Source organism: Pinus tabuliformis, chromosome 2_2 (assembly GCF_031772625.1).
Source record: "Pinus tabuliformis cultivar Carrire ecotype Pingquan chromosome 2_2, CPIR1, whole genome shotgun sequence".
Classification (NCBI taxonomy): domain Eukaryota; kingdom Viridiplantae; phylum Streptophyta; class Pinopsida; order Pinales; family Pinaceae; genus Pinus; species Pinus tabuliformis.
The window spans coordinates 544171496-544195501 of record NC_142300.1 but is presented as its reverse complement, the minus strand read 5'-3'; the positions used below and the strand labels follow the sequence as shown (position 1 = coordinate 544195501).

The 24006-nt window shown below is 34.9% G+C and overlaps 1 protein-coding gene across 1 annotated transcript in view; it reads right to left on the bottom strand.

The window, feature by feature from the left end:
* Positions 1-24006, bottom strand: part of LOC149193773 (agamous-like MADS-box protein AGL5) — a 96043-nt gene that overhangs the window by 59893 nt on the left and 12144 nt on the right. The window contains exons 2-3 of the mRNA XM_089404944.1: positions 588-669; positions 319-380 (exon numbers count right to left, since the gene is read on the bottom strand). Of these exons, the coding sequence (XP_089261070.1) occupies positions 319-380; positions 588-669 (144 nt within the window). The remainder of the gene's footprint in view (positions 1-318; positions 381-587; positions 670-24006) is intronic.

Genomic DNA, 24006 nt, shown 5'->3' with positions numbered 1-24006 from the left:
ATTTGTTAAAATTTGAAGGCCTGTTTCGTTAAAAATTTAGGTACATATTGAAATTCCATATATATATTTTAATTTGAATTTCAATGTATATTTTTTAATTTTTCGAATTAGAGCAATTTTTTCTAATTAGGAATGACTTTGGATTTTTTTTTAAGTAAGGTAGGTTGGTGTATATTGAAAGAAAATGAAAGTGTAAATGTTATAATTTTAGTCCTATTTTCCAGAGGTTATGATATCTAAGTTCAAAATGGATCTATGCAATTAAATTACAGATAAAATGCTACCTTCAACATAATTAAGCCGGGAAGAACTGCAAACCTGATCGAATTGGTTAGACTATCACGTTGCTGTGTAAGTTTTCTGACTTCCTCTTGCCAATGCTGCATCATTTAGTTTGCCGAATATTAGAGAGAGAATAAACATGAATCGGAAATATCATTTGGAATAACGAATTTAAGTTCAATGAAAGTGTAGATTTTGATATATTTTGAACTTCACTGATATCCATCCTATACTATCTACATAAAAAATAATTAAATACAACTATGCATTTCTAATCAAATCAATTGCTCTCGAACTAAACTTACGTGACAATCCGGATCAAGAGGTCGAGACTGAGGCATGTTCTCTGCGTAGGCTCTCATGTACCGCTCCGTTGTCGCGCTAACACTTCACAGCACGACACAAACAATTCATTGACTCATCATTAATTCTTTTACATTAACATCTTATCTTTTCAAAGACACAAACAATTCATTGACTCATCATTGATCTTTTTACATTAACATTTTACATATAGTAATTAGTAATTGCTCCAGATACACTAAAAAATAAAAAATTTGGGAAGATTATTTCCCAATAATATGGCCAAAAATAGGCTTATGATTAATTTTAGAATCTGAAATCAGCCACATAAATTTCAAAAAAACCTTTTAATAACACAAATAATCATAATTTTTTATTTATAAAATACAAATAACTAAATTAATTACATTCAACATAACTATGACAAATAAATATCTATTTTAACTAAAACTTTACATGCACAGAAAATTTATAATGTAAAAATTTCTAAATCTTGCAACTTGTTTAATTTTAAATATAGAATTTCAAAATAATAATCACGATTTTCACAATTTTACAGGCTAATATTTCACCCTGTTTTGAGAAATCGTGTTTGTGACTCGCCAATAATATAATTGAATTAATTACATTCAACATATCTATGACAAACAAATATCTATTTAACTAAAACTTTACATGCATAGAAAATTGATAATGTAAAGACCTCTAAATCTTACAACTTGTTTAATTTTAAATATAGAATTTCAAAATAATCACAATTTCACACGCTAACATTTCACCCTGTTTTGAGAAATTGTGTTTGTGACTCGCCAATGGTATACTTATTATTATAATTCATGTTTTGTTTGTGAAAGATGTGCGTGACAAACTATTATTGTGGCTTTTGTGTTATTTTGCGTGATTGTCGATACTATGGGTAAGATAAAATAGATTACATAATATTATTCCAAAGTCTCGTTGGTTGTAGTTGAGTGATTGCGGATTTTTGCGAGTTGGATACTTTTGTATTCAAACTACATTTGATTATTAAAAATTAAGAAGCGGAGATAATTTGTATAATAGCTTATTCACTTATACTCATACTACATTTGATTATTAAAAATTAAGAAGCGGAGATAATTTGTATAATAGCTTATTCACTTATACTCATTGCAATAATACGACATTTGCATTCATACATGTCTAAAGAGATGGGGAAAGAGCTATAGGATAAGATGGATGAACTAATTAAGTCTTGGGCTTGACAAGATGATATTGACAACACTTGACAGGTCAATGAATTGATTTACAATGTCTAGTTTGTTTGAGAAGGCAATGCTCTAGCTTATTACAATGTCTAGATTGCTTGAGAAGGTAATGTTCTAGCTTATAACTCTATATCTATTTTTTATTATGTTTCAGGGTTCTGGTTCTGTAAGATGTGTGGCATTGGTAGTTAAACATAATTCCACAATGGTTTCTCTGGATATCCCTAGAAAATCAACAATGTCAATTTCATTGTTGTTATCAGTGTTGTCTGTGTCAACTATGGTAGGTTGGATGTGCCAGTGATGGACAAAATATGTTCATGGTTCAAGTGACAGTAATTCAAAACCTAGGTTGGATGTGCCAGTGATGGACCTAGGTTGGATGTGCCAGTGATGGACAAAATATGTTCATGGTTCAAGTGACAGTAATTCAAAATCGACGCTCTTTCTCGCTCAGGTTGGATGTGCCAGTGATGGACAAAATATGTTTATGGTTCAAGTTGACAGTAATTCAAAACTGAGGCTCTTTCTTGCTCATTAGTAGGGATACACATCAACTGGGACTTTTGTATATGTACTTATTATATAAAGAAGTTAAAATAACTATATTTTTATAGTTAAAACAATTGGATTGCACTCACTATTTTATATTTTAATCCATTTTATGTATATTTTCATTAATTTTGTCTAAAATATAGTAAAAATTTATTGAAATTACAAACTTAAATTGTGCATTCTATAAAATCTAAAAAAAATATAAATAATTAAAAATTATATATAAAAAAAGAAAATATATAAAGATTAAATTTCTTTAAATACCATTTTTTTTTCAAATTATATACTCTTAAAAAAATACATAAAATAAATCTATAATAACAATAAAATTTAAAAAATAAACAACCCCATGATTTAAATGTATCTCAAAGCGCCTCAACCCTAATAAATATGGAACATAATAATATCGAGAGGAGTTCTCTCAAAAACATAGAACTTTACCCACAACTACAAGTTCTCTCAAAGACATAGAACTTTAACCAGAACCATGTGTTACTTCTTTCTCTCTCCGACGACACCAAGACAATGCAAGTCAAAATCAATCTCCCTCCTGTCGGTAGTAGTAACTTGTATTGCTAGCCTTTGTTCAATCAGGAAGATAACTTGTAAGTGAATTTCTACCTGAAAAACATCTAGATTGAGAAATGAGGTGTCTTAATCCTGATTGCTTGTTAATATTACAACCATTTCTTACAAATTTTCCGGAGGATAACATAATCAGTTTTGTGTCTATAAACACTTTTAATGCACTTAAATAATTAAATCTCATTACCTAATAAAAAGAGCTGCAATCCAATCCAGTAAGTGTGAAATCCTCTGACCCAAAACAACCAGAGGAGGAGGGCGAAAGCCATGCATTGTGAGCCCTCTACAGCCTAACGATGTGCTGTACATGGGTAAGTTTGACATGATGATGATATATGGACTCCTCTTCATATGCAGGTAACTTTGATTTCTAGTACTAATGCAGTAAAACAAAATACCCAAAGTTGTAAGAAGTACAAGGAAGAGATCCCCACTAAATGACAAATGGCCATTTTGAGTGCCCTTGTAGCCATGCCCCTACTTTTTCATTTGACGAAGTCGACGTAATTGTTCTGGGTGAGAGTGCAACCCTGGGGGAGAAAGGAAGAAATCCGAGATAGAACGCCATGTGGATCAACCAAACCCCTTGGAGGAGAACAGATGTGGAACGGACCAGAGCCACGAGGGAAGTATGGAGGAAGGCTACCTCCACTAGTGTGGTCGCTAGGTTGATCCCTACCACCACCTGGAAAAGCCACTAGTAGTGCCCTTCCAAGCCCGCAGGATCTGTCGAAAGGAAATGGAGGAGTAGTTCTTCGGTGAAGGCGAGGGCCATGAGGGTGTGAATGAGACCCCATGGGGTTTGAACCCACGAATCGTCGACCATGAGGGAAACGAGGGCGTAGATGAATAAAAAGGATAATGAAGGTGGTAAGTAGCCATTAAGGTAGAGCATGGCTAGTTGCACCTTTTTCAGAACTGAAAACATATTACTTTTTATATTCAGATGTAACTTAATAGGAAAACAATAGACAAACATATGTCAAAAGGAGATGAAAAGGGTAGACAATGCCTGAGCTGACAAATTTCAAAAAGGAACACCTTCGAAAGGTAGACAATGCTTGAGCTGACAAATTTCAAAAAGGAACACCTTCAGTGTAATTATTATTAATATTATTAGAAGTATTCTAACTTTGGATTTATCCAAGTTTCTAGATAATTTTAACTTTAGATTTTTTGAGTATGGAAAGGATTATATTTTATCCTTATAAACTCTAATCTCTTGATAAATCTAATGTTAAAATAAATCTAACCTTAAAATAAATCTAACCTAATTTAATTATAATTGCTTATTAATTATTACTCTATTTTATTTTAACAAATTCAAAATGTTTAACCATACATTATATTATAACGTATCTACCCTACAATAAATATATCCCAATAAATATCATCCATTTTATTAATCTTCTATTTATAATGACATAAAGTCATTGAAATATTGGAATAATGTTTGGATATTTATTTCTACCACTGAAATCCATTATAAATAAACTAAACAAAAAGTTACTTTCACGGTTCTACCCTAAACAGTTCGTATTGGAATAGAATGAGTTCAGGCCTTTGGGCGGATTATTGGATCTTTGTTTCCAACCTTAAACAAAATATCATACTTTTATAAGGATTGAATATCCTCGTGTCAAATAATTTTGTAAAAAAATGATCAGACTTTTGAAAGAATTTTTGTACTTTGTTTTTCTGGCCTAGACCCCATGGTCATACTACTATTATTGTTTTCTTGTTTGTATAATATCATAGTTGCATTGATAGTAAAGAAAAGTATCAATCCCTCCTTCCACCCCCTTCCGAGTGAGATATTTAAACAACTTTATTTCGTGAGCTACATAACACTAAACCTCAGCAAGCTACAGAACATGCTTGTTTTTCCGTCCATAGAACTTCGCCAAACCTAGGTAGCGAACTTGGTCATTGCATGAAAATTGAGATCACAATGAGGTGAATTGAAACAATTCAGGTTACACTTGAATTGAAACTATTCCTAGGGTCGTAGTAACATGTGGCATGGCTATGGACATACGGTTAAGAAATTGAAAAACGTATCCATATAATTTACGAAAGGAAAATTATATTGATTAGGTTTTTAAATTCCTTGTTTCATCCATAGGAGTGTGATACCATGTAGACTATTAACTCAAAGTTAAAATCCTACCCATCCGCATGTAATTTTTCAATTAAAAAGTAAAAAAAAAAAAAAAAATTTTGCAGCTTCATTTTACAATAGATATGTCTCTGCACATATTTATGTTTAAACTTATATTAATAAGTAAAAATATTGTTTATATTAATAATTTTGTGGCTTAATATTTGTAGTTACTTCTCTTTAACGGGCCATCGAACTTGAGAGATTGAATAATGGTCAAGCAGAAACAATATGTCCAGGGCAGATATGATGAGAATATTATTATTAATTCCACCCCTTCTGCATAGCCTGCTACTGTTTCTGGCACCCTGCGCTAGCATTAATGGATGCATAAATACCTTGGTAATTCTAGTTATGGAGAATCAATCGTTCGACCACATGTTGGGTGGATGAAGCGGCAGAGCCCACACATCATTGGGGTCATAGGCTATGAAGGGAACACAAGCTCTACAGCGGATCCCAAGTCACGACGAGTGCTCTTTGATGGAAAAGAAGAGTACGTTGATACGAACCCTGGCCATTCTTTCGAAGCCATCCCTACCACCAACTGGAGAAGCCGCTAATAGTTCCACCCTTCCAAGCCTGTGAGATCCGTAGGATGGAAATGGAGGAGAAGCGGTTCTTGGGCGAAGACGAGCGCTGCTAGGCCATGAATGAGGCCCCGTGGGGTTTGAACCTGCCACTTGTAAACTACGAGGGCAAGGAGGGTGTAGACGAATCAGAGAGAATAAGGAATGTGGTAAGTAGCCATTAAGACTGAGGAGGGACAGTTGCACCTCTTTGGAATTGAAAATGGATTAGATGTAATTTAATGGGGAAAATAGTGGACAAACGCCAAGGATTCCAAAATCATCGATGTACCATCGAACACAACACATGTCACTCAATATGCGAAACACTCGTAGTAGACAAGTGGACGGTCGAAAACTAAAGTAGTAGTGACAATTGTACGATGGAACATGAAAGGGTAGATGATTTTAGGCAGTTAACTGATTCAAAAGAGACACCTTCGGTGTAAAGATAAGCTTCTCTTACATTCTTTTCATATAAAACGTAAACAAAAATTTCTCATTTTTAAATTGATAAGATGTATATGCATCATATTAATATTTGTTGGAACGACAGAGAAGAGAAAACAAATAATTCACACACAAATCCACGAGCTGCGGCTCTTTTATTGATCACATAAAACATCATTATTACAATGAATCCGGTGAAGGGTATTTAACCTTTTCCAACTAGCAACTTGCTTAAAATATCTTGACATGCAGCCACATGTAACCACACACTAAAAGTCATCTATCACTTAACTCGACTTGACTCAAAATATCTTGGCATGCAGCCACATACAACCACACACTAAAAGTTGTCTTTCACTTAACTCGACTTGACTTAACACTCAAACACTCAACCCTTAACATTCAGTTAACTAACTCTCTAATTTTAGCCAACTCCTCATGCAGGAGTAATTAACTTATTTTAACACTCCCCCTTAATTACGATTGTTAAATTAAAACATGACTCATGAGAACTCAAACATGCCTGCTAGTCTATGTCTCAATTAGGCTTACAACACCCAGATTTCTTATATGAACTCAACCACGTATTTTGCTAATGACTTAGTAAATATATCAACCAATTGATCACTAGATTTACAAGGCTTCAAGTGAACTTCTCCATTGCTCATAAGTACTCTAATAAAGTGATATCTAGTATCAATATGCTTGCTCTTTTGTTGAAACACAATATTATTGGATAGTGCAATCGCTGAGGTGTTGTCACAATATATTATTGTTGATCCTTGTTGTTTTTCTTGAGTCCATCAAATAATCTTCTTAACCACACTTCTTTACATGCTGCTGATGTTGCTGCTACATATTCTAGTTCTGTTGATGAAAGTGTCACAATGGGCTACTTCTTAGATGCCCATGAAATCACACCTAAACCAAGGTGGAACATAAAACCATAAGTGCTCTTCCTATCATCTAACTTCCTGCAAACTGTGTATCCAATCAAATCCTTATTTTCTGTGCTTGCATACATTATGCCACAATCTCTAGTTCCTGCTATGTATCTCAGAATTATTTTTCCTACACTCCAATGCGTGTCTTTTGGAGTCTCCATAACTCTGGAAATAAACTCACTCCTTGCATGATATCCGATCTTGTAGTTGTGAGATACATGAGGCTTCCAACCAATCTTTTGAATAGAGTTGGATTAACATCTGATCCTTCATCATCCTTGCTTAACTTTGTACCTGTTGCAAATTGGTGTAGGGACATGTTTGCAATTCTCCATCCTGAATCTTTTCAACAAATCTTTGGAATATTTATTTTGACAAATAAAATTTCCTTGTTTAGATTGCTCAACTTCTATGCCAACAAAACATTTCATGAGACCAAGATCTGTCATCTCAAATTCTTTCATCATGGATGCTTTAAATTCATCTAACTCAAAATCACTTGCAAAAATCATGTCATCAACATATAAGCAAACAACCAAAATATGTCCATGCTCATTTACCTTTGTGTACAAGGTAGGCTCAATGTTGCTTCTGCAAAATCCATTCTTAATCATGTAGCTATCGATTTTGCTATACCAATCTCTAGGCACTTGCTTCAGTCCATAGAGCGCTTTCTTCAACTTGTAAACTTTATCTTCATTACCTTCAACTTCATAACTTGGAGGCTGCTGCACATAAATTTCTTCTTCTAGGATTCCATTCAAGAAGGCTGATTTCACATCCATCTGATATACTTTCCACTTGTTTTGAGTTGTTGTGGCTATAAATGCTCTTACAGTATCCAATCTGGCTACCAAAGAAAACATTTCTCCAAAGTTTATTCCTCGTTGTTGCAAGAATCCTTTTGCTACAAGTCTTGCTCTAAATCTGTCAATTTCACCCTTCTCATTCAACTTTGTCTTGTACACCCACTTCACACCAATGAGATTTTTGTCGTTTGGTAAATCAATCAAATCCGATGTATCATTCTTTTCAATAGCTTCAATTTCTTCATCCATGGCTTGCACCAATTTTTCATCTTTGATTTCTTATTCAAACGAAGAAGGTTGGAATGAAAACAATGCAAAATTTGAAATAACATCCAAATCATCATAAATATCTTTCAGACTTCTCATCTTTCTCTTACCATTGCTTGATTCATCACCTAATTGACTGTTGGGAGAATCTCGATTTATTGATCTACTTGAAGGTCCATGCTACTCTGAAAATCTTGGAGTCCTTGTTGGCGTGTCTTTGTTTGGTGTCTTCACCTGTGATTCTTGCTGCTCCTTTTCTGCTACATCATCTTCTTCCATCAATGACACTTGTGCATCAATTATTTTATCTACAATTCCATTCCATGACTCTTGTTCTTTGAACACAATATCTTTGCTAATTATGGTCTTCTTTGTGACAGGGTTATACAATTTGTAAGCTTTTGATTGCTCACTATAATGAGTAAATATGCATTTTTCACTTTTATCATCCAATTTGCCTCTTCACTCTTTAGGCACATTTGCATAAGCTACACATCCAAATCCTCTGAGATGAGATACGCTGCAAGACATATGTAACCATGCTTATTTTGGTACTCTATTAATCATACTCTTTGTAGGGGAGATCTATTGATCACATAAATAGCACATGCAACTGCTTTTGCCCAATACTCATTAGACAAGTTTCTGCCTTTCAACATGCTTCTTACCATGTTCATAATTGTCCTGTTCTTTCTCTCTGCTACACCATTTTGCTACAGTGTGGACCTGGTTGTAAACTGTCTTCTGATTCCATGTTGTTTGCAGTAATCATGGAATTCCTTTGAGTCATATTCTCCACCACGATTTGACCTCAATACCTTGATATTTCAATCACTTTGGTTTTCTACTAAAGCTTTGAATTCCTTGAACTTTGCAAAAGTTTTAGACTTCTGCTTCAAGAAGTAAACCGTAATTTTTTTGCTATAATCATCAATGAAAGTGAGGAAGTAACAACTTCCACCAATCGACTGTGTCCTCATAGATCCACACAAGTATGTATGCACTAGCTCAAGATGTTGCTTTGCTCTGTATGCAACACCCTTTGGAAAAATTTCACGGTGTTTCTTTCCCAAGATGCAACACTCACAATTACTAGCAAGTTCTTTGATGGGAGGTAATCCTCTGACCATCTGTTTCTGCTGCAACAATCTTAAACCAGAAAAGTGCAAGTGTCCAAACCGAAAGTGCCATAACCAATAATCATCATAACATGCAACTATAAAAGAATTGACCTGATCATTGTAATTCATAATTAGAGGAAAGAGTCTGTTCCTTGTCATCTGCACCTTTTCTATCAGTTGCTTTCTTGGGGCTTGTCATATATAACACATTCTTGACCTTGAAAGATAACTCTGTATCCTTTCTGTGTTAATTGACCAACACTTATCAAATTATGTTTGTGACTAAGAACACAATATACCTCTGAGATTGTCTTTGACTCCCCCTGCTTGGTCAAAATGTTGACCACTCCTTTCCCATCTACTTCCAAAGTCTCATCAGTCCCCAACTTTACCTCTGTTTTCATAGATTAATCGAAATTCGCAACCAAATTCTTGTTGCCTGTGATGTGGTTACTGCAACCACTTTTTAACAACGACACACTAGCAGAGGGTTCATGCATGATATGGCAAGCTAGGAACATGGAGTTAGTACTCTTTGTAGTTACATTAGCTTTCTAGTTCCCTTGATCAACTATCTTCTTCCCGCAATCATGAGCATAGTGACCAAATTTACTGCAATAATAACATCTCACCTTCGATTTGTCAAATCTTTGGTTATTGTTGAAGTTTCTGTAGTTTCTTCCACTTTCATGTTCATGCTTTTCTCGGCCATCTCTCTGGCCACCATATCTTCCACCTTGTCCTCTGCCTCTCAATCTACTTCTTTCTCGACTTCTATTTTTTGAAATAGAAACTTGACTTTTGAAGGCGATCTCTAAAGTGAAATCCTTATTTTTGTCTATCCTTGCCTCATGCGATAGAAGTGATCCCATCAACTCATCAATTGTCAATGATGCCAAATCCTTGGCTTTTTCTATGGCTACTACCACAACATCAAATTTGGTAGACAAAGATTTGAGGACCTTCTCAACCATTGTTTGATCTTTAATTTCTTCATCATAAATCTTTAATTGATTTATGATAGTTAAGACCCAATTTATGAAATAATCGATGTCCTATGTCTCCTTCATTTGCAGATTTTCAAAATCTCTCCTAGTATTCTGCGACTCAACAATATTGACTTTGGCCATACCTTTATAGTTTGTAGCCAAAATATCCCATGCTTCCTTTGTTGAAGACGTGATCATAATCTTCTGGAACACTGCTCAATCCACTCCCTGCTGGATAAGTTGCAACACTTGTGCATTATTCTTTTTGTCTACCTTCCATTGTTCCCTTTTTACATTAATCTAAGCAAATGCTTCTGCTTCATTCTTAGGTTTTGAAAACCCAAGTTAGACATAATACCAAACATCATGAGCCTGCAACATGGTCGCCATCTTAATAACCCATACATCATAATCTTTCCCTGTAAATAATAGGAACTGGAGCTAGAAATTTGAGAAAGCCATCTTTCTTCAAGACTTCTCTTCAGAAACCCTAAATTTCTTTTTTTTTATAAACTTGCAAAGCCTCCTTTTATAAAAAAACTTTATAAAAATTTCTTTATTAAAAAAAACATTTAAAAAAATACCTTTAATATTTTTCAATATAAAAAATCTTTTATATAAAAAATATTTTAAAAAAATTACTCTTAGCACTCCTCCAAAAATCATATGATAATGTGAAAAATATTTAAAATCGTAAGTGACTATGCCTTTCGACTCTCAAACATGAAAACCGTTGACTCCGAGTTATGGCAATTTCAAACATGAAAACTGTTGACTCCGAGTTCTGGCAAACACTAACTGTACTATAACACGAAATGATAGTTTAAGGTAAACACGATGGTTTACAGCAGCTGCGACTCTGCTCTATATTTTTTCGCGGGCTCTTCACAATAGCACGACTGACGCTGAGCCTGCGTAACAAATATGGTGGCTCTGTAAACTAGAGGTCAGTCACGTCTCCCTTAACCAAAAAAAACTGTGACTTTCTAAACTGCATTCTGTTTCTTTTTTGGATTATTGAAACTTTTTTCTCATACCAATTTGTTGGAAGGATAGAGAAATCAAAACAAATAATTCACACACAAATCCACGAGCTGCAGCTCTTTTATTGATCACACAAAACACGATGCTTACAATGAACTTGGTGAAGGGTATTTAACCTTTTCCAACTAATGACTTGCCTAAAATATTTTAACATGCAACCACATGCAACCACACACTAAAAGTCATCAATCACTTAACTTGACTCAACACTCAAACACTCAACCATCAACATTCAGAACTGACTCTCTAAGTTTAGCCAACTCATGCGAGACTAATTAGTTTATTTTAACAATATTACAATATTGAGTGTTTTCTGTTACACCAAAACCAGGCATTAGTAAATTTCCAAACCATTATCATTATCTTTTTGAATGGTACTTTTGAATTGCAGAGTGGGGTATATTAGTAAACTTCCAAATCATTATCATTACTTTTTGAGTGGTTCCGGGGTAGATCCAACCCTGTGATACCATGTTGAGGGTTTTCCATTACACCAAAATAGACACGCATAAGCAAACTTCCAAACTATTATCATCACTTTTTTGTGTGGTCCAAGGGTGGATCCGTGGGTGACAGTTAGTCCACGTGATCGATTCTCAATAAAATGATTGTGAAAATCCAACAATATTACTGAGTTGATTGAATTAGCTAGATAAATCAATGTGTGTTACTTGTTGGTTCACTCACTCTATATATAAGTGTTAGTTGTCGCTTTACTAACTATAAATATGTTAATTATTGGTTCACTCTCTTTTTATTTTGTCTATTAAATAAGAATAAAGTAATATTAATAAGTAAAACCATAAATTAATAATTGGCTTACATGGTATTCAATATTTCTCATTATAGATAATTTAAAATGAATTTAAAAAAATATTTCAAAGTAAACCAAAAAAGTTTAAATAAAATCATTAACAAGATGTTTTAAAAATGAATCAATCCAACCAGACACTGAAACCATCCATCAGCCATAATGAATTTGAGATTTAAAACGTTAACACTGAAACCATCCATTAGCCCTAATGAGTTTCAGATTTAAAACATTAATTCGTATCTTATAGAAAACAAATTTTCCGGTTTGAGATTAAAGCTATCACTCTAATAGCACCATCACTTCGATTAATGAGTTTGAGATTTAAAACATCAATTCGTATCTTATAGAAGAACAAGTTTTCTGGTTTGAGACTTCAGCTATCACTCTAATAACATGGCAGTATTGCTATTTTAATAATAAAAAACAGAAAAACTTCATGGGTTACTATCCAGTTTACGAGGGCAAGTTTTGGATTTCCCATTTTATAAGAAAGGATCATTTGTATTAATAGCAAGATTTTAATAATAAAGGGGTTACTCGCTCAAGTGCTTGATTATAACATTAATGGACGACAAACTAACCGTCTCCTTTCTGACACCTCTTATGCCACGTTTTCCACATCTCTCTCAGAGTTTGTCGAGCCTTTCGCCACTCTTTTACCATTATCAAGCTACTGTTCCACCATTAACAAGCAACGTTTTGGAGAGGGCTAGCATGTCTGCATGAATCAGAAGATGGAACGATGGTTGTTTTAAAGATTTAGTAATAGACTTTGGAACTCATCTTTAACTTGTCAAGGGTTTTCAATGGTTTTATCAGGGAGTTTGGGTTTCAAAACACCACATTATAATCAGGTTGTACATATAAGTTGCGTAGGATTATAAAAGCTTCTTAGGAGAATTTGAATTCAATCTTATTCAGAAAAAAATCACTACCTCAAATTTAATACAGAAAATGCGATTATACATCTTATCATTACCAAAAAAAAGTTGTTTTAGATAATGTTATAAAAGTTGTAAATAAAATTGAAATAACTCTTCTTCAAAGGAAGAATGAACCCCTTTGGCATTAACCAGAAAAGAATGAAACGTTCTAGACTTTTAGAGTTGTTTATTAGTCGGTTAATAAATGGTAGTTAATCAACCTATATTTTTATTTTTCTTTCAACCCCTTATCTGAATTTGGAGCAAGCATGGGCATTGTTTTGCATTCTAAGAGTTCCGGTTTGAAATTCGTGTTTCAAGAGGAAACAGCATTGTCTGCAGCCAATGACTCGTCCGCGTCGAGGATGGAGGATCGCTTGGGATTCGAACTCCTGTCCCGGGAGAGCTGTTAGGAGAAGGAACGATTTCAACTTGGCAGATGCGGACAAAACTGACTCGAGAAGAAAACTTCACAAAATTCTCATAATATGATCCGAACCTAATCAAATTTTAATTAAAAAGGACGATTGTCTAGTTGGAAATTGTAATTACATGCCCTAAAAGGATGATGGTCTGGTTGGAAATTGTAATTACTCAGAGTTGGTTAAATTCAGAGAGTTCAGTTTATATATATGGGGAAGTGCAAATTTTGTGTGTATGTTAAGTTATTTTGAGTTTACTTGAAAAAATTTAAATACCACTCACAGGGTTGTTCAGTTTATATTTGGAGAAGTCCAAATTTAGTCTGTGCATGTTAAATTATTTTGAGTTTACTTGAAAAATTTAAATACCACTCAGCTGGTTCATTGTAATCATCAAATTTAATTAATCAATAATTAATTGTATATAAATTTTGTGTTATTTTGTGACTTTCTTCTCCTTTTCCAAACTCTCTAAAATTAAATTTAAATTAAAAACTGTTTTTTCTAAACATAATTTTATTAAAAAAACAAAATCACAATGAAAAAAACATAATTTTTTTTATAAAATTAAAATCACATTCTCCAACTACTTGTCCGACCTGTTCTCTGCTATTAACTAGGTTGAATTCGATAACGGTTCTGGAATCAGATTTAGGTTTACACTTTGGTGCACTTTTCGAAAATCAAGAAGCTTTAACTGTACTCTTTTGATGTAACTGGGGAGAAATTTTCATGCTCATAAACTTGCTTTGGGTACACACTGGGGAGAAATTTTCATGCTCATAAACTTGCTTTGGGTACACGATCCCCGGTATTAATCAAAGAAACTTTTTTGATTCTTCAGAACAAAGTAATGAGGTTGTTATTACAAACATCTGTGTTCAAGGTAACAATTATAATATTTTTTACTTAATACTGCAGTTAAATATCTAGTGCTGTATATGACTTCAGAATTGGTTTTGGAACCAAAAAAATCAGTACATGGTCAACTGAGCCTGTCAGTTGGTTAAGGTCTTGGTTTGACGGTATAGTCTGTGTGCCCTCACTACATGAGCCTGAACATGTTACCACTTTTTGCAGGTTTGTCCCTTGACTAGTTGACTAATTCTATTATTTGCTGTTGTTCTCTGGGATGAGCTACAGGCCTTGATGCATTATATTTACAGAGATATCCTTCCTGATGAAGAGCCATGATCACCCAATTCATCTTCTTCTTCAACAATTGAGAGATTGACAAAGAACTTGCTTGCTGTAGCATATGTGTGTGGTTTGCGTCAATTAACGCTATTTTGTGAATCAAAATTATGTTGAAACATATTTGTAGATATAGTTTGCTCAACTCTTTCTCTTACTTTGTCACAGAAAATCAAGCAGGTCTGGATTAAATTTCAATATATTGTTCTAAAATGAACCAGAAAATTTGAGACTTCAAGTTTAATTATTTTGGAAATAGTCATATCTTGTTCTCTAATTCATGACATGTTTTTGTTTTCATCAATCTGTATGCAAGAACTAGTGCATTTTCCTTGTCTGTTCATATGGATTAGATTATTCACCTAACACAATAATAATTACTCCCCAAATTAATTCTCACTACAATGTCACCTTTCACACTCTCCATGTCTTAATTCATTAATTTCATTCTCACTGCAATGTCACCTTTCACACTCTTCATGCCTTAATTCATAAAGTTCATAAAGAACCATGGTTTCCCATCTCAAATAACTCACTATAAGAATGATTACCTGTTGACACCTACTCATCAGGATTGGGTGAATAATTGAAATTGATGTAAATAAATAATGGAGAATATGAATAGTCACCGGGAGATGAAATGAAGAGTCTCTCCCTCATGTATATAATAAACACCAACCTAAATGAAATCAATGAATTGTTTTGAGGAGTTACTGCGTGGCCTGACATGGTATCAGAGCCAGCTCCCAAAAATAGTTTTTTCTTCCCTTGTAACTCCTATTTCCTGCCATTGTCCTCATTTGTTCCTGCCACTCTCTGTCAGCTCTGTGTCTTCCATCTCCTCTGCCACTTAGACCTATTCTAAGTTTCATTATTATTGAATGAATGCTCGTTCATATGCCCTGGTTGAATGTACACTGGCTCATTTGGTATTCAATACTCCTCTGTTATCTATTCCCTACGTGAAGGTCATGGAAGAGTGCTGAAAAATACATGAAGTCCATGCGTACACCAGTCAATGGGAATACAAATAACATGCAGATTCTTGGATAACTCCGGTTGAAGCTCGAGAGTTGGTCATTTTTGTCGAACCTCTTGAGACAAAGACCGTAACCGTGTGTGTTGAAAGTCTGTATGTTTTTGCTGATCACCGTGGTGTTGTTCCTATAATCTACCATTTTCTGCTACATACTGTGCCTCTGCTACATTATACGTTGAATTATCTATGTTATTCTGATTCTCTACCTTAATCCACTCTCCATTCTCCTTGCGAATTCCGTGAAGTGGCTACTATAAATCTCACTCTCCTTAGGAATTGATGCTGCCTTGGATCACTGCACTGGTGTCTGTTTATGGTGCATTCTCCCTACATATGTATACAATCATCACAATGTGGTTTCTTTTTAAAGACCGTCGGTTGGTGTGGTTACCCACGGTTTCCCAAATATGATATGAGATTGAAAATTTGCAAGACGAGGCCTCAAGGTTAATTTCTGTTGAACACAATAAAGCAAAGGGAGTGCTGCGGGAGTGGTATTACGTTGGTACACTTTTGATACACAGTTTTGTGTATTACCTTGTTACTCGCCATATATTTATGCTGCCTGCCATATATATTCACCGTTACTCACCATATATTGAATGTGAATTGACATTTGAATTTGCTGTCCTGTCATATCAGAATTATATTTTTCCCATTAGGAGTAAAATTTTGCAACAGAAGTTTTTTTGTTACAGTATGCATTCAATCATATCCATTGTGGGAATAGTTCTCACTGGCAAGGAGAACTATCCTGAGTGGTCCCAGATGATAAAACACACCCTCATTTTCAATGAGTTGTGGAAAGGAGTGTGCATTGGAGATGGAGACAAACAGCCAGAACAACCTACATCAGACAAAGAGCTCGCCATTTGGGAAAATAAGAACAACAAAGCCTATGCATTAATTGCAGCATCTATAAGTGAAGAGGTGAGTCGCCATATTACGCCATTTTCAACTGCTTTCGAAGCCTTACAAAAGCTGAAAGAACTCTATGACTCACATTCTACACTTGAAGTTGTTCAACTCATGATTAAACTCTTCACTCTTGAATTGCAAAATAATGATCCTCTTGCTCTTGCATCCGAAGTAAAGTCTATAATGCATGATATCCAAGCCACTAAAATTGATTTGGATATTCCTCTTATCGCTTTTCTCAAGGCACTTTACCCTACTTACTCCAGTTACCTTGAGTCATTGCAAGCAAATGGAAATCTTAAAGACATTACCTTTGACTCTCTTATGAAAAAATTTGCTGAAAGAGAGAAAGCTTTTGGAAAGAAGACAGCCCCTGAATCTTCTGAAGAGGTTGTGTGCCTTGCTCATAAAGAAAAGCATCTTGCTCAAGATTCTTCAAGAGGAAGAGGTGGTCGAGGAGAAAGAGGAAGATATTTTAGAGGTGGGGGAGGGGGGGGGGGGCGCGGGGGTAGACACTCTCAAGGAGAAAAGAGAGATTTGCACTGCATACGCTGCAAAAGAAATGGATCACATGATGCCTCTACATGCAAGTTACCATGGGACAAAATTGAGCAGCAAAGAAACCAACAGAAAGGTAAAACCGATGATACAGACAAAGGTAAAGCACCTGAATCCGCTCACTACATTGTGGCACAATGTAATATTGGAGTAAATGAAGATTTATTTAATGCTTCATTTGCTTCTTGGAAAAATGATTGGTTGCTTGGTTCAGGAGCAACTTGCCACATGACTCATATAAAATATTTTTTTGAAGAATTTACTGCCAATGTTGATGGAGCAGTATACTTTGCAGACCAATCAAAAATCAAGCCATCAGGGCTTGGCACAATCAGGCTTAAATTGCCTGGTCTTCCAGACTTTCTTCTGCATCATGTTCTATATCTCCCACAGCTCAAGAGAAATTTGCTTTCCTTGGTCCACATCCGCTACCAAGGTCACTCCATTCATATGTTTGATGGCAGGCTTGAGGTGAGAAAAGCATTTGACCACTCACTTGTCATGAGGGGAATAGAAGAAGAAAGGCTTCTCAAGCTACAAGGTACCTCTGCTCATGCATAACATTTCTCATACAATTCTCATTATGAAGAAGGTACACTTCCTTCAAGTTTATTATGGCATGCTAGACTTTGACATTTGAACTATGACATCCTTCGCTTGTTGAAGAAAAATGGTGTTGTTGGTTTGCCTACAATTCCTAGGAAATTTAAGCAATGTGATGCTTGCATTCTAGGAAAACATAGCAAACAATCTTTTCATGATTCACATTCAAGAGCACATAGAAAACTTGAACTCATTCATTCAGATTTATGTGGTCCAATGCCTGTTCCTTTTGCAAATGAAAATAAATATATGATGACATTTATTGATGACTACACCAGAATGTGTTGGGTTTATTTATTGAAGAACAAATCTGATGCTTTTCAAACATTCAAGAACTTTCATAAATGGATTGAAAATGATGCACAATCTCATATTGGGTCTATTCGCACTGATAATGGAAAAGAATGCACATCAAATGAATTTGAAAACTATCTTCGCCAACATGGGATCAAACATCAAACAATTGTACCTTATAATCCCCAACAGAATGGTGTAGCTGAAAGAATGAATAAGACAATCTTAAATATGGTACGCTCCATGCTCTTCTTCAAAAATGTAAAGATAATGTTTTGGGCTGATGTTGTTCTATGTGCTGCATATATAAAGAATAGATGTCCATCTAATCCTATTAGAAACAAGACTCCATATGAAATGTGGTATGGACACGTTCCTTCGGTAAAACATCTCAAGGTCTTTGGTTCCACCTGTTATGACTTGATACCAAAGGTACATAGAAACAAACTTGGTGCAAGAAGTCGTAAGTGTATCTTCTTGGGGTATTCAAACACCTCGAAAGCATACCACCTCTATGATGAAGTCAATAAAAAGTTTGTTGTATCTAGAGATGTAATTTTTCTTGAATCATCCAAAACTGACAATGTTGTTGAGCGACGACTTGATCGCTTGGAGAGATTCGCCAATGCAAAATCATTTCAAGAATTTGATAATCAGATTCCACATCTTGAAGGGGGGATTCCTATACTAGATCAACATGTGGAATCTTCTTCTGAAGAACACTCTCCCCCGCATGAAACTCCAACAACGGATGATGCTTTAAGTGATGTGATTGATAGAATTGGGAGACTCAATCTTGATTCAGTCCCAACTCAATCAACGGAGTAGCCTGGACCATCTGAGAAAGGTCCCCCAAAGTGGCTGACAAAGACACTTGAAAGTATTCATCCTGATGAGGTTGGAAAGACAGGAACTAGAAATTCAAACAGGTAAAATGGAGGTGATGTAGATGACTCTAATTCACCTATTGATATGGATGTTTCTTATGATTGTGAATTGAACTTGTCTACAGATTTTGAATCAACTTCCTTCAAAGAAGCTACTTCTAATGATGAATGGAAAGAAGCGATGCAAAAGGAGTATGATGCCCTCATAAAGAACGACACTTGGAAGCTGGTTGATCCTCCATTAGGAACCAAACCAATTGGCTGCAAGTGGGTCTACAAGAACAAGTATAAAGCTGATGGCTCACTTGACAAGCACAAAGCTAGGCTTGTGACAAAAGGTTTTGCATAGAAGGAAGGGGTCGATTATGAGGAGACTTTTGCCCCCACAGCAAAATGGGCTACGATGCAAACACTCTTTGCCTTAGCATCTCAGAACGGTTGGAAAGTCCATCAAATGGATGTAAAAACTGCTTTCTTGAATGGAGATCTAAAAGAGAATGTTTTTATGTCCCAGCCTGAAGGATTTGCAGTGAAAGGACATGAACATAAAGTATGCAAACTTGTGAAATCCTTGTATGGCCTCAAACAAGCACCGCGAGCCTGGTATGAAAAACTAACTGAGCATCTTCTGAAACTCAATTTCAAACATTATGATCTTGATGATGCAACTTTATTTGTCAAGAAAGTTGGAAAAATAGTTGTATATCTTGTGGTATATGTAGATGATCTTTTGATGACAAGGAACAATGAAAGCTACATTGCATCCATAAAGAAGGAATTGGGGAAAAGTTTTGAAATGATTGATTTGGGCTATGTTCATTACTATCTTGGTATTGAAGTAACTCAACATCCAAAGTCCATATTTTTCCCTCAAAAGAAGTACATTGGAGATTTGTTGAATAGGTTTGGCATGACAGAATGCAATCCTCTTATTACTCCAATGGAACAAAACTTAACGTTAGACAACTTATAGGAAGTCTCAACTACCTAACTACTACCAGACCAAACATTTCATTTGCTGTTGGAATCCTCTCCAGGTTTATGCAAAAGCCTTGTGAGGGACATTGGTCTGCTGCAAAAAGAGTTGTAAGGTACTTGAAGGGAACTTAAGACTTTGGAATCAAGTATACACAGGTGGACGACTTCAGTTTGATTGGATACTTTGATTCAGACTTCGATGGAGACAAAGAAACTGGGTATCTACTTCAGGATATGCTATGAGTCTTGGATCAGGAGCTGTCTCATGGAGATCATGCAAACAATCAGTTCCAATAGATTCCACAACAAAAGCAGAATACATGGCAGCAGTTGAGGCAACAAAAGAAATTGTGTGGCTCAGGAAAATTCTTGAAGATTTGCAGGTAAAATAAGTACAATCAACTCCACTCATGATTGACAATACCTCTGCAATAAAGTTGGCCAAGAACCCAAAGTTCCATGATCGAATGAAGCACATCAACACTAAATATCATATGATTCGACATCATGTTGAGGCCAAAACAATCCATCTCCGCCATTGTTCCACAGATGAGCAAATTGCAGACATCTTCACCAAAGCACTTGGAAGAGAAAAGCTTGAAAGATTCAGAACGATGCTTGGACTCACGAACATCCCTTCAGATTAAGGGGGGGAATGTTGACACTTAATTATCAGGATTGGGTGAATAATTGAAATTGATGTAAATAAATAATGGAGAATATGAATAGTCACCGAGAGATGAAATGAACAGTCTCTCTCTCATGTATATAATAAACACCAACCTAAATGAAATCAATGAATTGTTTTGAGGAGCTACTGCCTGGCCTGACATTACCTCCTAAAATGGCTAATGAATTGTAATGAGACATTCCTCGCATTCTCATGGTGCTGTGATTTTAACAACGTGAAAACCGCTGTTACTCAAACGCTGATATACCATACAATCATGGACCGACTGTAGTCCATAAGTGCAGTGGATTGGTGCATTTGGACTTTGTGAATTATCGTTAAGTTTTTTTTTAAATAATAATTCCATGTTAAAATGCACATTAAAGGTATAATCATCCTTTTGTCTAAATATTTGTTACTACACTTTTTTGTTTTAAATGAGGAAAACCTACAGTATTAAATTTTGTAAGAAATTGAGTATTGAAAAAGATATGCTCATGGCACATGGCAAATTTACCATCTCACTTATACAAAGGTAATGCAGTAGACCTTTTAGCTTTGTAATGCAGTAGACCTTTTAGGCATTATATCACCAATTGGAAATTCATTTAGATAGTTAATTCTAGAACCAATTCATTTAGATAGTTAATTCGAGAAACATGATGTTATTGTAGCCTGATATTATGTTTGTACTTTCTAATGACCAAAACACTTTAAAAAAAAATAAAACATGGTGTAGGTGCAACATAGCCCTAGGTTATGCAATTTTAATGGGTTTGATCAATTTAACATGTATTGCTCTATTGAAGGATAAATGGGCTAATGTTTTTATAAAGGATGAGAGTGTATGTGGCTTGTAATTGGTAGTTATGCCCGTCATGGGCCTTTGTAGGCTGTAGAATTGCCCTCAAACAAAAGGTTATGGTGTGTTGAGCGATAATGCAAGCCCTGCTACAAGGGTTCATAACAACTTGGGCTCCTTTTACTTCCTTGGAATTCTTATAGTTGTGGCTCTGGCATTTTGATACAAGATAGGCTTTGGGGCTTTGTGATATAGCTTGCTAGTTTCCAAAATTGTTTGTGCTTTTAGCCTTTTTCTATTCTGTTTGTTGTTTCTAAAGATAGATTGGAAATTTGAGGCAATGATAGCCCAACAACTAGTTGGAGGCTATGCAGATGGCGTCAAGCAAAGCTATTGAAGTTGATGAAGAAAGGGACCTTTTGTTACCACAATCGATAAGTATCCTTCATTGCAAACCATAGATCTTAAGAATGCCTTGACAATAATTTCAAAATTTGCAATAGAGATCAAGCTATATATCAGAAGAGGATATTGTGAGGTAGCATAGTATTTGACTGAGCTCTTTTCTAATGGGAACTTTTACATGTCTTTGAATTCCAATTGGGGGATGGTATTAATCGAAATCTTTGTTTTAGGAGTAATATTTTTGTATTACTCACATAGTTGTATAAATGCATACGCAATACCTTCATTTATAACAATATAAGAGGCCTAGTGTTGGCTAAAGATAGCTATGGCAATTGGGCAGATAACAACCTACACAAGTTTACAATTCACAACACTTAGCTCATTGGAAAAGTGTGCATTGGAAAATACCAACCTTAACACCCCCCTTAAGAGAGACATAGAGAGTAAACATAAAGAAAGATTGGGTCTTGACAACAAGGCTTGATAAGGTACCTAATTACAAACTCTCATCTACTTTTCCATCTTAAATATTCTTATTGTTTGTCATTGATTGTCGCTGCTCCCTCAATTGTGTTTTAGGGTGGGAGTTTGATGATGACAAAGGTTGTTGATTGTTGCTAGGCCCTCAAATGCATTTCGGGGGTAATTTTATGATGACATAAAACATTATTGCTACTTTGTTGTCCAGTCATCTTATCGACTGGAACTTGCTATCTTACTATGTTGTTGTAACTACCTTGATATCATTTCATTTCTTGTGTTTGATCAATGCAATGGTGAAATTGTTTATACATCTTCTTGAGTGTTGTTGTAACTCGTTTGAGTTGATTTTTCCATACTTATAGGCCTGATTGTTCATTTGTTCGTTGATGGTGTTGCTTCTATTTGAAGCCTTTGTTCTTATTCTTTACTGACGCCCAACTAAAGTTTTTATGAGGAAGTTGTCACTGTTTTCCTTTCTTGTGCCTCTGCAAAATATTCTACTTCAAAGATAAACCAAGCTTAGTGAGGTTTCTTAGCTCTAATCTTCATGTTTTTTTGTGCTTTTTGATTGGAATAGGCTCCCGTTCTTGCTATAATTCAATAGATCATTGTATGATTTACTATTTAAACTCCATATTTATTTGAGCATTGGCATATTTCTCTCTTTTGGAGAGGAGTTATTTATCCTATGGGTTTTTCTCTTTTTCTCTGCTTATGAGAGTTTGTACTTGGGTACCTTATCAAGCCATGTTTCACAGACCCAATTTTCTTTAGGTTTACTCCCTGTGTTTTGCTTAAGGGGGGTGTTGGTGTTGGTCTTTTTCGATACACAATTTTCCAATAAGCTAAGTTTGTGAGTTGTAAGGTCATGTATTTTTGTTATCTTCGTAGTTGTCATAGCTATATTTAGCATTCACTGAGCCTCCTCCATTGTTATAAATGAAGGATTTCTCTATGTATTTGTAGAACTATGTGAGTAATACCATGTAAGAGCTTTGTATTAGATTCACATATTTACATAAATACATAGAGAAATCCTTGATTTATAATAATGGAGGAGGTCCAATGTCTAAAGATAGCTATAAAATTTAGGTAGTAACCTAAACCCTATATAAAGTTACAATTCGCAACACTTAACTCATTAAATAAATATGCATTATAAAAGACCAACACTAACATCAAAGACATAGAAATGTCTCCTACACAAAAAGAAAAGATACTCATCATATTCTTTCATACAAGAATTTAACATGAAGCTGATATCCCCTTAATATAGTTTGAATTTCAGAGAAACAAATATATTCTTTAATCTCAAGTCATTTGAAATCTTCCTTCGTAGTGCTAAAGAAATGCTTTTGTGAGTGTGGAATTTGATCGATGGTTTTGTAAAAATTATTTGCGATACGTAACTTAGAAGATTAGTGGTGAAGAAGTGTTTCTGGGTAATTTGATTAAAAGTTTTATAAGAAAATTTTCAGGGTAAGAGATGTAAATTAGAAGGTTAATGTAGTAGATTTTATTCATTAAAGTTATGATGGATTTTTGGCATTTTTTTCATGTTTATTATTTGATGCGGATGTTCTCTCTTAAGTAGGATTAAACATTCTTTTACATAAGAGTGGGTATTGAGTGTTGATATAGTTCTTTTTTAGTCTGAATGGGCAATGGGTGTTTAATAAATCTGGAT